General features: G+C 43.1%; 1 protein-coding gene across 7 annotated transcripts in view; it reads right to left on the bottom strand.

Annotated features, from left to right (window-relative positions):
• The window catches only part of LOC132216067 (zinc finger protein 345-like), a 108,711-nt gene that overhangs the window by 19,414 nt on the left and 77,012 nt on the right, over positions 1 to 12,285 (bottom strand). Inside the window, exons 1-2 of one of the 7 annotated variants that reach the window (XM_059665119.1) lie at positions 2,626 to 2,916; positions 1,630 to 1,756 (exon numbers count right to left, since the gene is read on the bottom strand). The exons of the other annotated variants lie outside the window; for them this stretch is intronic. Of the exons in view, the coding sequence (XP_059521102.1) occupies positions 1,630 to 1,756; positions 2,626 to 2,802 (304 nt within the window). The 5' untranslated portion in view covers positions 2,803 to 2,916. Of the gene's footprint in view, positions 1 to 1,629; positions 1,757 to 2,625; positions 2,917 to 12,285 lie in introns of those variants that run through there. 7 annotated transcript variants of the gene reach the window in all.

A 12,285-nucleotide genomic window follows, 5' to 3' on the forward strand; every position in this document is an offset into this window, starting at 1 on the left:
TGTTTACGAAGAAATGAAAAGAGAATCTTGAAATGTATGGAACTAAAAACTCGAATTGCAAAAACAAACTTGAACAAGAACAAAGCTGGTGGTATCATACTTTGACTTCAATTTATTACAGAAAAAAAGCAAGCCAGCTGTGTTGCTGCAGAAACACAGACACATATATCAATAGAACACAACAGAAAACACAGAAATAAACCAAAACATCCCTTCAGGTAATCTTTGTCAAAGCTGCAAAACACAGAGGAAGGGAAAGATAGTTTCTTCAATGAAAGGTGCTGCTGAAAATCAATACTCACATGTAAACACAACAATACTAAACACCACTGATAAAATTTAACTCAACCTGCATGACAGAATTAAATGTGCAAGGTAAAACGTAAAACGCCTCAGGACAACCTAGAGAAAAAGTTTTGCAGATTTGTTTGGAGGGGATTTTGTGAATGTGACAACAACAACCAGACAGAAAAGAAAAAACAAACAGTCCAGATGGCAATAAATAAAGAAAAAAGCTTCTTCACAGCACATTAGCAATAAACAAAATGAAATGAAAGGAAATCTAGAGCCGAGGCCGGTTTGGCTCAGTGGATAGAGCGTCGGCCTGCGGACTGAAGGGTCCCGGGTTCGATTCCGGTCAAGGGCATGTGCCTGGGTTGCGGGCATATCCCCGGTGGGAGAGGTGCGGGAGGCAGCTGATCGATGTTTCTCTCTCGTCGATGTTTCTGGCTCTCTATCTCACTCCCTTCCTCTCTGTAAAAAATCAATAAAATATATAAAGAAAAAAAAAAAAAAAAGGAAATCTAGAGAACAGAAGAAAATACTTGCAAATTCTATGAAGGAATCTATTGGAGAGATTGTGGATGCAGTTCTGATCAGCACAATAAACAGAATATTGAGATATAGACAGAAATTCACATGATAGTTGGAGTTCCCCGGGAATAATAAAGTTATGTTAATACTTTACTGGAGGCTAATAACAATGCAATGAGTTGTCTGAAATCCAAACTCGATATAACTTCATTAAAAATACTTTATTGCTAAGCACTAGTAACAAGCATGTTTGCTTGCTAGAAACATATTGGCACTAGACCTGCTGAATGCAGGGTTGCTAAAAATATCGACTTTGTAGAAAAGCGGGAGTGGGGCAGCAATATCTGCATCTGAAAAGCACAATTAAGTACATGCAAAAATATGTGTTCCAGGATGTGATAGGCAATTAATATATATTATATACAAGGTAGTCAAGAGAATATTTAAGCAAAAAACAGAGTTACTAAGCAGGAAAAGGATAAAGAAACAATTCCTCAAAAAGTAGGTACAAATGAACAACAAGAACATAGAAAATGCTTTCCTCACTGAACAAGGTGGATTTCCTCAGGCTTCCAAACACACTACCAACCACAAATCCTTCCCTGTGAGTTTAGTGCAGCGGGGAGCATTGGGATTTCAGGAATAGAAGGGAGCAGCGGAAACAGACCAACCCTCCCCAGGACAGCAACTACCCAGGACACTGGAAAAATCAAGCAGTACCACAGTCTACCTGGGAGGACACAGCACACAATGGGGGATAGGGCCTGGGAAATCGCAAAGCCAAGTCCAGGTCACTGGTGAGAGTGAGGCTCTTACCCAGGGAGGATAGAAGTTCAAAGTTCTCCAGCATCACATTCAGGTACAGCTGTCTCTGACCCTCATCAAGGAGGCTCCATTCCTCCCTGGAGAAGTACAGGGCAATGTCCTCAAAGGTGACCCCAACCTGTCAGAATGGAGACAATGAAAACCAGAGCTGCCTTTCTGAGAACCAGTAATTCTACACCTTACACACCTTCCCCGTCTCAACCTCCTCCAGGACACCCGGTTACTGTAGACAACAGGCCCTAATGCCACTGCAGGCTAGTTTCTCATCACAGTCCCATTACTCACTATGATGGCCCTCAGCAGAGCAGCCGCGTTGGGTGGGAAGGATTGGGGGAGGGGAGAGGGCAATGCCATTTAAGGTCTGGGCGATGCCTGCAGGGACCCAGCCTTCCAGCCAAGCAACACCACTGCAGTCTCCTAGATCCTGCCTCCAAGACAAAGCCAAGCGTGGGTTTGTGCTTCACCTTTAAGTCCCCACACCAGGTCCGGGACCATCAGCTCACACTTCCTCCAGATGTGCACACCACTGGGTAATGTTTACCTCCTTCCCATGTTCAGACCCCAGGTTCACTCCCTCAGCTCTGCCCCCGTCCGGCTCCAATGCCACTGGATCTCGCTGGACTCACCCATGAACTTGGCATATGGCGTGTAGAGAGCTTGTAGTCCAGCCGGATCCAGGACCACCCCAGGCCCCTGATGGACCCACAGCCGGGAAAGCCCCGAATGAGTCTGTGCCGTCCTCCCTGCAGCCTCTGATCTTTCCGTCAATACTCACAGCCACATCCTCAGGGACCTTCAGGTGCAAGTCACCCCCGTCCTCTCTGCCCTGCACTTGCTGTGTCCTCAGAAGCCACAACACTCCTCTCTCCCCTCCACCTTCCTCACGGTCCTCCACGCGGGACTGAGCTGCAGGACGGGACAGGCGCCCTCCCCAGGCTGTGGTGTCTGTGTGAGGAGGCGGGGAGGGCCTGGGGGACTCGAACTCACCTCAGCCCGTCTCCTCAGCGGGGGCGCCGCCATTGCCCTCTGTGGGCTGAGCGGGGCGGGAGCAGAAGCCGCTGCAGGAATGGCGGTCCCTGTCCCGGCCCTGGCGTGGGTTCGGGTGGCGACTCCGAGCTTCAATCCCACGTGGGAGCTGTGAGCACCACCGGAGGCTCCCACCATGGGCTGTGAGGCGGGGAGCACCACTCTCCGGGCTTCTCAACGGGAGTGGAACTATGAAAACCTCACCGCCTGAGACAAAAACCTGAGATGGCGAAATCTCGCCACAGGATTACCAGTCCCGCCCTACAGAAGCGGCCAAACGGAAATGCCTTCTCTGACCCTCCATTGGCTCAGCCTGATGCCACTCTATACTTGGCTTTCTGGGTAATGTAGTTTCTAAGCTCCAAGGCCGGGATCCAGTATTTCTCAGTTGACTCTAGTACTGGATTTAGGGGCTAATAGCCCAAGAACACACCAAGTACACTAAAGGTCCTCTAGCGCCTTCAGGAGTTGATTTCCGGGGTAAGTTTGTTTCTCCTGCCCCTGCGTGGCTTCCTTTAGCTGCAGGTTTTGCATATTTTTGTTCAGGACTTGCTCATTCTGAAGGGCAGGCATTGTTTCTTCATTCAAGACTTTTGGCATGTGTCTCCCTCAGGCCATATGTTTCTGGAGGAGGTTGTTCAAGTCTCTAACTGCCTTAACCTGCCTCTATTGAATCCATTGTACAAAGTTAAGGTCACAAAACAGACACTCATACTTAAGGGCATCTGCTCCTGATGCCATCCAAAGTGTCAGCTCTGCCTGGGCTGCAGTGTGGATAAGGTGGTCAAGAAACATATGAAAAGATGCTCAAAGTCACAGATCACCAGAGAGAAGAAAATTAAAACAACAATTAGGTGTCACCTCACAACTGTCACAATGGCTGCCATCAACAAATGAACAAAAGACAAGTGCGGGGGAGGATGTGGAAAAAAGGGACCCCTAGCACACTGCTGGAGGGAATGCAAACTGGTGCAGCCATATGAAAATCACTATGGACTTTCATCAAAAAATTTAGTGCGAAACTTCCATTTGATCCAGTGATTCCACTTCTAGGAATATATCGTAAGAAACACCAAACAATCAGATCGAATGAATGCACCCTTCTGTTGATAGCAGCACAATTTAAAATAATGAAGCTGTGGAAACAGCCCAAGTGTCCATCAATAGATGACTGGATTAAAATGCTGTGATACAGCCCTAGCAGGTTTGCTCAGTGGATACAGCGTCACCCTGCAGACTGAAGGATCCCAGGTTCAATTCAGGACAAGGGGACATGCCCAGGTTGAAGGATTCATTCCCAGTAGGGAGTGCACAGGAGGCAGCCAATCAATGATTCTCTGACATCATTGATGTTTCTCTCTCTCTCTCCCTTTCATGTCTTCTCTGAAATCATTAAATGCATTTAAAAAAAAAAACAAAAAAACCTGTGAAACATTTATACCATGGAATACTATGTAGCAGTAAAAAAGAATCTTTACACTTACAGACAGCAGAGGGACCTGGAGAGCATCATACTAAGCGAAGTAAGCCAGAGAACGAGTATCACCTGATCTCAGTGATATAGGAAATCAAATTAACAAAATAAAGTGCTGAATGGAGTGGATTCAAAGACATGGAAGCACGGAAGCAAGTGCACAATCTCAGAGGAAAGGAATGAGAGGGGGAAAAAAGAAAAAAACAGCCTCAGGTGAGGATTGAACACACACACACACACACACACAAACACACACACACACACACACACACACACACAAAACAAAGTCAGCTGAGCCTTGAGCATTTTCTTCTGTTCTCTGAATGCAATGGGAAAACACTAGCTTGCTGTATTCTGAGTGTGTCCTAAATTTTTGTTTATTAATCTGTGTTCAGTCAGTGAGACACTGGAAATGATGATAACCCTCCATGTAACTTTCTCCTCCCTCACATGAGTCAACTGCTTTTTGAAAGAAATGTCCAAACTTGTGCAGAATTTTTCTAAGTTTATGTGACCCAAGCCAGTAACAGTACCAGGAAGCAAAATAAAAATAAATTGCTTAGGAGAATGGAAGTTTTACACCTTTTCCACTAAAGAAGAAGACATAAATGGGTTACATGACATTCACTGAGAAATTGGGGGCAGGGAAAGCTGAGGAGGAAAAGCTCAGAGATTGGAAAAAAAAGAAAAAAAGATATAAACTCCTTTTTAAATATATCTATTAGGTAACAGTTAAAATTTAACACAATAACAATAATAATTGGGGCTCTGTGATCTTTTGTGTTCAGAGATTGTGCTCTTAGGAGTATATGAAACAGGAATGTCCCTGAAAATCCAAAGGTATGTTATCCCAGATGCAAAAAGACGACAGGCTCAAGAAGGTGAAATTTGCCCTTTGCTAAAAATTAAAAAACCACACACACATACATACACACAAATGCAGACTAGGACATAAATATCCCTGTGACTAGCTTTTACTTAAAAAGTTTTAACTTCAAAGCATCCTATATGGATACTTTTAGCCTCTGAGTTTGCAATATTGCGTATGCTATGCCAGGCTCCCTGCGCTTGATAAGTTTACTATGTGCCATCATTTTGTCCATACTGGGGAGGTAGAACCCGTGGGTTGAGGAGAAAATTCAATGAGTGTTTTTTTAAGTCCGGGACCCCTTTTTGATGTCCTCCTAAACACAATGCCCCCAGTATTGATAGTGTGGCGTTACTTGGTCTCCTAGTAGTCATTTTTTTAAATTAAATCTTTATTGTTCAGATTATATTTGTTCCTCTTTTTCCCCCCATAATTCCCCTCCACGTAGTTCCCACCCCACCCTCCACCCTCACTCTCCACCCACTGTCCTCATCCATAGGTGTACGATTTTTGTCCAGTCTCTTCCCGCATCCCCCACACCCCTTTCCCACCCAAGAATAGTCAGTCCATTCCCTTTCTATGCCCCTGATTCTATTATAATCACCAGTTCATTCTGTTCATCAGATTATTTTTCACTTGATTTTTAGATTCACTTATTGATACATGTGTATTTGTTGTTCATAATTTGTATCTTTACCTTCTTCTTCTTCTTCCTCTTCTTAAAGTATACCTTTCAGCATTTCATATAATACTGGTTTGGTGGTGATGAACTCCTTTACTTTTTCTTATCTGTGAAGCTCTTTATCTGACATTCAATTCTGAATGATAGCTTTGCTGGGTAAAGTAATCTTGGTTGTAGGTTCTTGGTATTCATCACTTTGAATATTTCTTGCCACTCTCTTCTGGCCTGCAAAGTTTCTGTTGAGAAATCAGTTGACAGTCGTATGGGTATTTTCTTGTAGGTAACTGAGTTTCTTTCTAGTGCTGCTTTTAAGATTCTCTCCTTGTCTTTTGCTCTTGGCATTTTAATGATGATGTGTCTTGGTGTGGTCCTCTTTGGATTCCTTTTGTTTGGGGTTCTCTGCGCTTCCTGCACTTGGAAGTCTATTTCTTTCACAAGGTAGGGGAAGTTTTCTGTCATTATTTCTTCAAATAGGTTTTCAATATCTTGCTCTCTCTCTTCTTCGGCACCCATATAATTTGGATGTTGGTACACTTGAAGCTGTCCCAGAGGCTCCTTACACTATCTTCATATTTTTGGATTCTTTTTTTATTTTGCTTTTACGGTTCGGAGTTTTTTGCTTCTTTGTATTTCAAATCGTTGACTTGATTCTTGTGATCCTCTGGTCTGCTGTTAGAAGTCTGTATAATATTCTTTATTTCAGTCAGTGTATGCTTAATTTCTAGTTGGTCCTTTATCACAACATCGAGGGTCTCACTAGATTTCTGGAGGGTCTCATTGAGTTTATAGGCAGTTTCTAGAAAATTCTTGAAAAACCTTAAAAGTGTGGTTATGAACTCTATAACGTGTAGTTTGCTTTCCTCCATTTCTGTCATTTGTGACCCGTTTCTTTGTCTCCGCATTTTTTATGTTTCCCTGTGTTGGTAGAGTGGCTTTCTGTGTTAAGTGTCCTATAGGGCCCAGTGGCTAAGCCTCCCCCCAATTACCTGAGGTGGACACTCTTGGTGCACCCCCTTGTGGGCTTTGTGCACAGTCTTGTTGTAGTTAAGCCTGGTTTGTTGTAGGTATCACTGGAAGATATTGACTGAGTCTCCCCCCTGAGTGTGTCCCTTATGGATCTCTAAGGAGGTGCTAATTTAGCCTCAGCGTGAGGCTACCCAGCAGGAGAAATGGAGAGATCTGCAAATTCCTCTTCTTTGTTTGGGGTTTGGAGTTACCTAGATGAGGCCCAGCGGTGAAGCAATGCAAGCTGCTGTGGGGTCATGGTCCTACTTTTGGAAGTTCTGGGTCTCTCTGACCCAGGTGCAGATTGTTAATTAATTTTCAGATTGCAAAGGGCCAGGTCTTTCATATGCAAAAGCCTCTGCGCACAGCTTGGGTGGGGCGGTGTCTCAGGGAATCAACAGGGCAGAGCAAACAGCTATGGTTGATCCTCAGTCCTAAACTAAGAGGCCCCGCTTCTCAGTGTCCCGGTAATCACTGCAAGCACCTCTGAGAGGAAGCCATCCTTGAGTTCTGACAGATGCCAGACAGTCCAGTTTCTCCCCATATGAGTCTGGGTTCCCAGAGACTCACCTGAAACTGGAGTTCAGAGCATTCTGGAGCTTGAGACTCCCTCCTGATTGAAAAAGAAAACTGTGTCCTCAGTTGCCAGCCCTTTCCATGTGCGCCTCCGAATCTCTGCACTTCTGCACCTCCTCTGTGTAGGGAACCGATATAGGGTTAAGCCTCGGACTGACCTGTTGGCAAAGTCACAAACAAGTCCCAGCATAGAGGGCACAGTCCTCTTAGGATAATTAGGCTTAAACTTATAACACTCCCTAGATCTTATCTGGGAAACTAAAGGGCTGAGGGAAGTGCAGGATGTGTAACTATGGTCAAAACAAGTGAAACTCACAAGAACAGTATAACAATGATAACCACTACCTTGTTTATCTCTGACTATAAAATGGTTGGTACGACCTGATCACTGGTGGAAGTCCTTCCTCTTGGGTTGGACTTACCAGCCTGGCCCCCCAATATTCCCAAATTATCTCTCTTTTTTTAAAAAATATATTTTATTGATCTTCCACAGAGAGGAAGGGAGAGAGATAGAGAGCTAGAAACATCAATGAGAGAGAAACATCGATCAGCTGCCTCCTGCACATCTCCCACTGGGGATGTGCCCGCAACCCAGGTACATGCCCTTGACCGGAATCGAACCTGGGACCTTTCAGTCCGCAGGCCGACGCTCTATCCACTGAGCCAAACCGGTTTCGGCCCAAATTATCTCTTGTCTTCTCTCTTTCATTTGTGTGTGGCTCCTCTTTCAGATCCTGAACCCTGAACCATGCGGGATGTGGAGGGAAACATTTATAACATATGCTGCCCAAACAGGGATTTGTTTGTGACTTTGCCAACAGGTCAGTCCGAGGCTTAACACTATATCGGTTCCCCACACCTCTGAGTCTCAGTCTGCTTGTCTCGTTCCTTCTGGTTGTAGAATTTCCACTTAGCCAGACTTCCTGTGGTTCTGGATGATGTCCATTTTGTCTTTTAGTTGCATTTTTGAAGTGGTGTGCGATGCAGCAATTTCCGGTGTTTACCTATGCCGCCATCTTGGTTTCTTCCCACTTATTGTCTTATACAATTTTTAAAGCCTAACTAAGAAACTACATGTGGCCCTAACCAGTTTGGCTCAGTGGACAGAGCGTCAGCCTGCGGACTGAAGGGTCCCAGGTTCGATTCCGGTAAAGGGCATGTACCTTGGTTGCGGGCACATACCCAGCAGGGAGTGTGCAGGAGGCAGCTCAATTGATGTTTCTCTCTCATCAATGTTTCTAACTCTCTATCCCTCTCCCTTCCTCTCTGTAAAAAAATCAATAAAGTATATTTAAAAAAAAGAAATTACATGTCCTACACATCTAAGAACTTTTCACATTTGGACTTTTTTGTGCAGAGTTAAGGTAAAAATCAGACTGAGAGATATCTCACATCAATTGCACTTATAACCACTTTCTCCACTGTGAGCTCTCTGATGATATTGAAGATGGCTTCTAGTTGTAAAAGTTTCTCCACATTCACTGCATTTATAAGGTTGATCTCCAGTGTGAACCCTCTCATGATGACGAAGGGCATTACTCCAGGTAAAAGATTTCTCACATTTACTGCATTTATAAGGCTTTACTCCAGTGTGAACTATCTGATGATTATGAAGCGTACTACTCCAGGTAAAAGATTTTCCACATTCACTGCATTTATAAGGCTTTTCTCCTGTGTGAACTCTCTGATGACGACAGAGGATATCTTTCAAGGTAAAAGATTTCCCACATTCTCTGCATTGATAAGGCTTCTCTCCTGTGTGAACTCTCTGATGATATTGGAGAAGAGTGCTCCTTGTAAAAGACTTACCACATTCACTGCATTTAAAAGGCTTTTCTCCTGTGTGAAACATCCTATGACAATGAAGTGCAGTGCTACTGGTAAAAGATTTTCCACATTCACTGCATTTATAAGGCTTTTCTCCTGTGTGAACTCTCTGATGATATTGGAGACCAAAGGACCTTGTAAAAGATTTCCCACATTCACTGCACTTATAAGGCTTTTCTCCTGTATGAACTCTCTGATGCTTACGTAGGTAGGTGTTAGTTGTATAAGTTTTCCCACAGTCATTGCATTGATAAGGCTTTTCTCCAGTGTGAATTCTCTGATGACTACGAAGGTTGGTGTTAGTGGTATAAGTTTTCCCACATTCACTGCACTTATAAGGCTTTTCTCCTGTATGAACTCTCTGATGCTTACGTAGGTAGGAGTTAGTTGTATAAGTTTTCCCACAGTCATTGCATTGATAAGGCTTTTCTCCAGTGTGAATTCTCTGATGACTACGAAGGTTGGTGTTAGTGGTATAAGTTTTCCCACATTCACTGCATTGATAAGGCTTTTCTCCTCTGTGAATTCTCTGATGATAATGAAGGCGAGAGTTTTTTGTAAAAGATTTCCCACATTCAGAGCACACAAAACATCGACTTACAACATGGACACCCTTTTCCTGAATAAACATGTTGTTGCAACTAATGTCTTTCTTACATTCTTTTCTGGCATAACAATTTTTTCTCCTTTGAAACGTCATCCCACGGGTTGAAATAGCATTGGGACTGTCACTAGTCTGAGGAGCCTTTAGGTGGAGGACATCCTGCCCATCCTCTCCATAGGTGAAACAATTCTGGGACACACTGAAATTGCAGCTGTTTGAAAGTGAGATCCTGTCCACACCTCTAATGCAAGTCTTCTCTCTTACATGCCATTGGTGAAATTTTACACTGAAGTAAAACCATTTTGCACATGCCCCACACCTCAACATTATCTGTGTATATTGTGTTTCCCGCAGCTCCAGCACGCAGAAAATGTTTCCCAAGATGAGCCCACAACTCTCACAGGGGTGGCTCTTCTGGGAAGACAAGGCTACCTTGGGATTCCTTGCCTGGGACAATCTTACAGAAACCTTCTGTTCCGTCGGTGCCTCCACATTCTCTGCTCCACAGCAGCAACCTGTATAAAAGGAAATACTAGTGAGGTACATGTTGACCTTATAAAAACAGAATATCTTCAACACGAATGATTAACTGTTCTGACAAGACATGATTCCTTAGAAAGATTTTCAAGATGAGTGAGTAAGACACAGAGGAAATTGCTGTTATAAATAACATGGACCAAAAAGTCAGATGAAAATCTCACCAAGAGAGGGACAGAAGCTCAGCATAAGATACAAAGAAAAGAGGAAGACTCTACTCATTCTTCCTGCATAAACGGTTTCCTTTAAGACCTTACATTCTGACCATGTGAGTCTGTGTGGAATAATTTCAAGTTGCTCAAAGACATAAAAATTAATTGTATTAGAGCACAGGATATACAATGTCAATATAATAACATGTGTGCTCTCCAAGGTGCTACAGGCATAGACCAACGTTGGCTTGCAGTAAAGAGAGACCTGTCAAAGAGGCAGAGGTGTAAAGTCCAGGGAGGTTAAAGGTATCCATGAGCTGGGAACCTGAGTAAAAATGATCACTATTAGAATTTAACAGTTGGCAAAGTATCAACAATAAGCACAAACAATCATAATTGGGTAAGGAATGGGCAACTGTAACAAAACACTGGCTTTCTAGGTATGACTGTAACAAAGGCCGGCCATGAATTCTTCCCCAATGACCCTTCACCAAGGCAAGACCACCTGTGTGACCACTGTGTCATTCATAAAGTCTCTCATTATTCTTCTGTGATGCACAAATGTTTCTTCCCATTAAATCCCATTTGAGCCATTGCATGGGATAAATGATGCAAATCTTCAAAAAAAGAGAAAAGTTGGATGGTTAACACTGTGGTCAGCGAACAACACATGACATTTCAGACAAAAGACCTATGTGAGTGACATGAAAAAGATGACAGGATCAGACATATGAGCATCTCCCCCATCCCAGTGTAAATGTTATCCATGAACGAAGACCCCACAGGAAATGGGGATAAGAGTACCATGAAGAAAAACAGTATTACAGACACAAATAGAGAAGTGTACACAAAGGATGACTTGAAAGACTGTGTAAACAAACATATTTGAAGATACCTACACTCAAAAGAAGGGTCGGAGTTACCTCTAGCAGCCATTGTGCTTCCGCTATCATTGACCATACTGGCCTGTTCTTCAAAAAACACTGGAAATTTTTGTTTATAAAACACAAAATGCCTTGGCCAATATGGCTCAGTAGGTTGGAGCATCGTCCTGTACTAAAGGGTGGAGTATTCAATTCCCAAGTCAAGGCACGTATCAGTATATGGGTTCCATTTCCAGTTAGCTTGTGTGGAGAAGGGAACTGATTGATGTTTCTCTCTCTCTCTCTCTCTTTCTCTCTCTCTCTCTTCCTCTCCCCCTCACCTCCCCCCCCCCCTCTCGCGCCATCTCTCTTCCATTCTTTCTGAACCCAATAATAAATAAATAAAAAAGAATATCAAGGTAGCCAAACACAAAACAGAGCTCAAAGAAGTCTAGAGACAAAGTCAATAAAAAGACAACCTATAAAAAATCATGTATAAAATTCATAAAATGCATTTCTACAAAGAAATTTTATAGGGATAAATGCCTATACTATAAAAATAGATCCGAAAAACACCTAACCTGCCACCTCAGGAATCTAGGCACAAAACAAGAAAGTAAAACCAAAGGTTGCAAAGGAAGGAAACAATAACTATTTGAACAAGCATCAATAAGAGGGAGATATGACAAAATAAAGAATATCTAACAGGTACTTTTCTAAAACCTAGAAAATTGGTAAACCTTAAGCTAGACTAAAGCAAAAAACAAAAACAAACAAAAACAAGCCTCAAATAAATGAAAAAAGAAATGAAAAATAAGACCTTATACCTGACACTATGAACCACAAAGCATCATAAGAGATGCTGATGTTAGCAGACGACATGACTCTCCACAGAGAAATTTGTCAAGATCCCATATGAGCTTCTGCAATTAATAAACAAATTCAGAGCCCTGGCCAGGTAGCTCAGCTATTGAGTATGTGGTCCCGAGGCATCATGGTTGTGGGTTTCATCCCCCATCATGTAGGGGATAGG

Source organism: Myotis daubentonii, chromosome 15 (assembly GCF_963259705.1).
Source record: "Myotis daubentonii chromosome 15, mMyoDau2.1, whole genome shotgun sequence".
NCBI lineage: Eukaryota > Metazoa > Chordata > Mammalia > Chiroptera > Vespertilionidae > Myotis > Myotis daubentonii.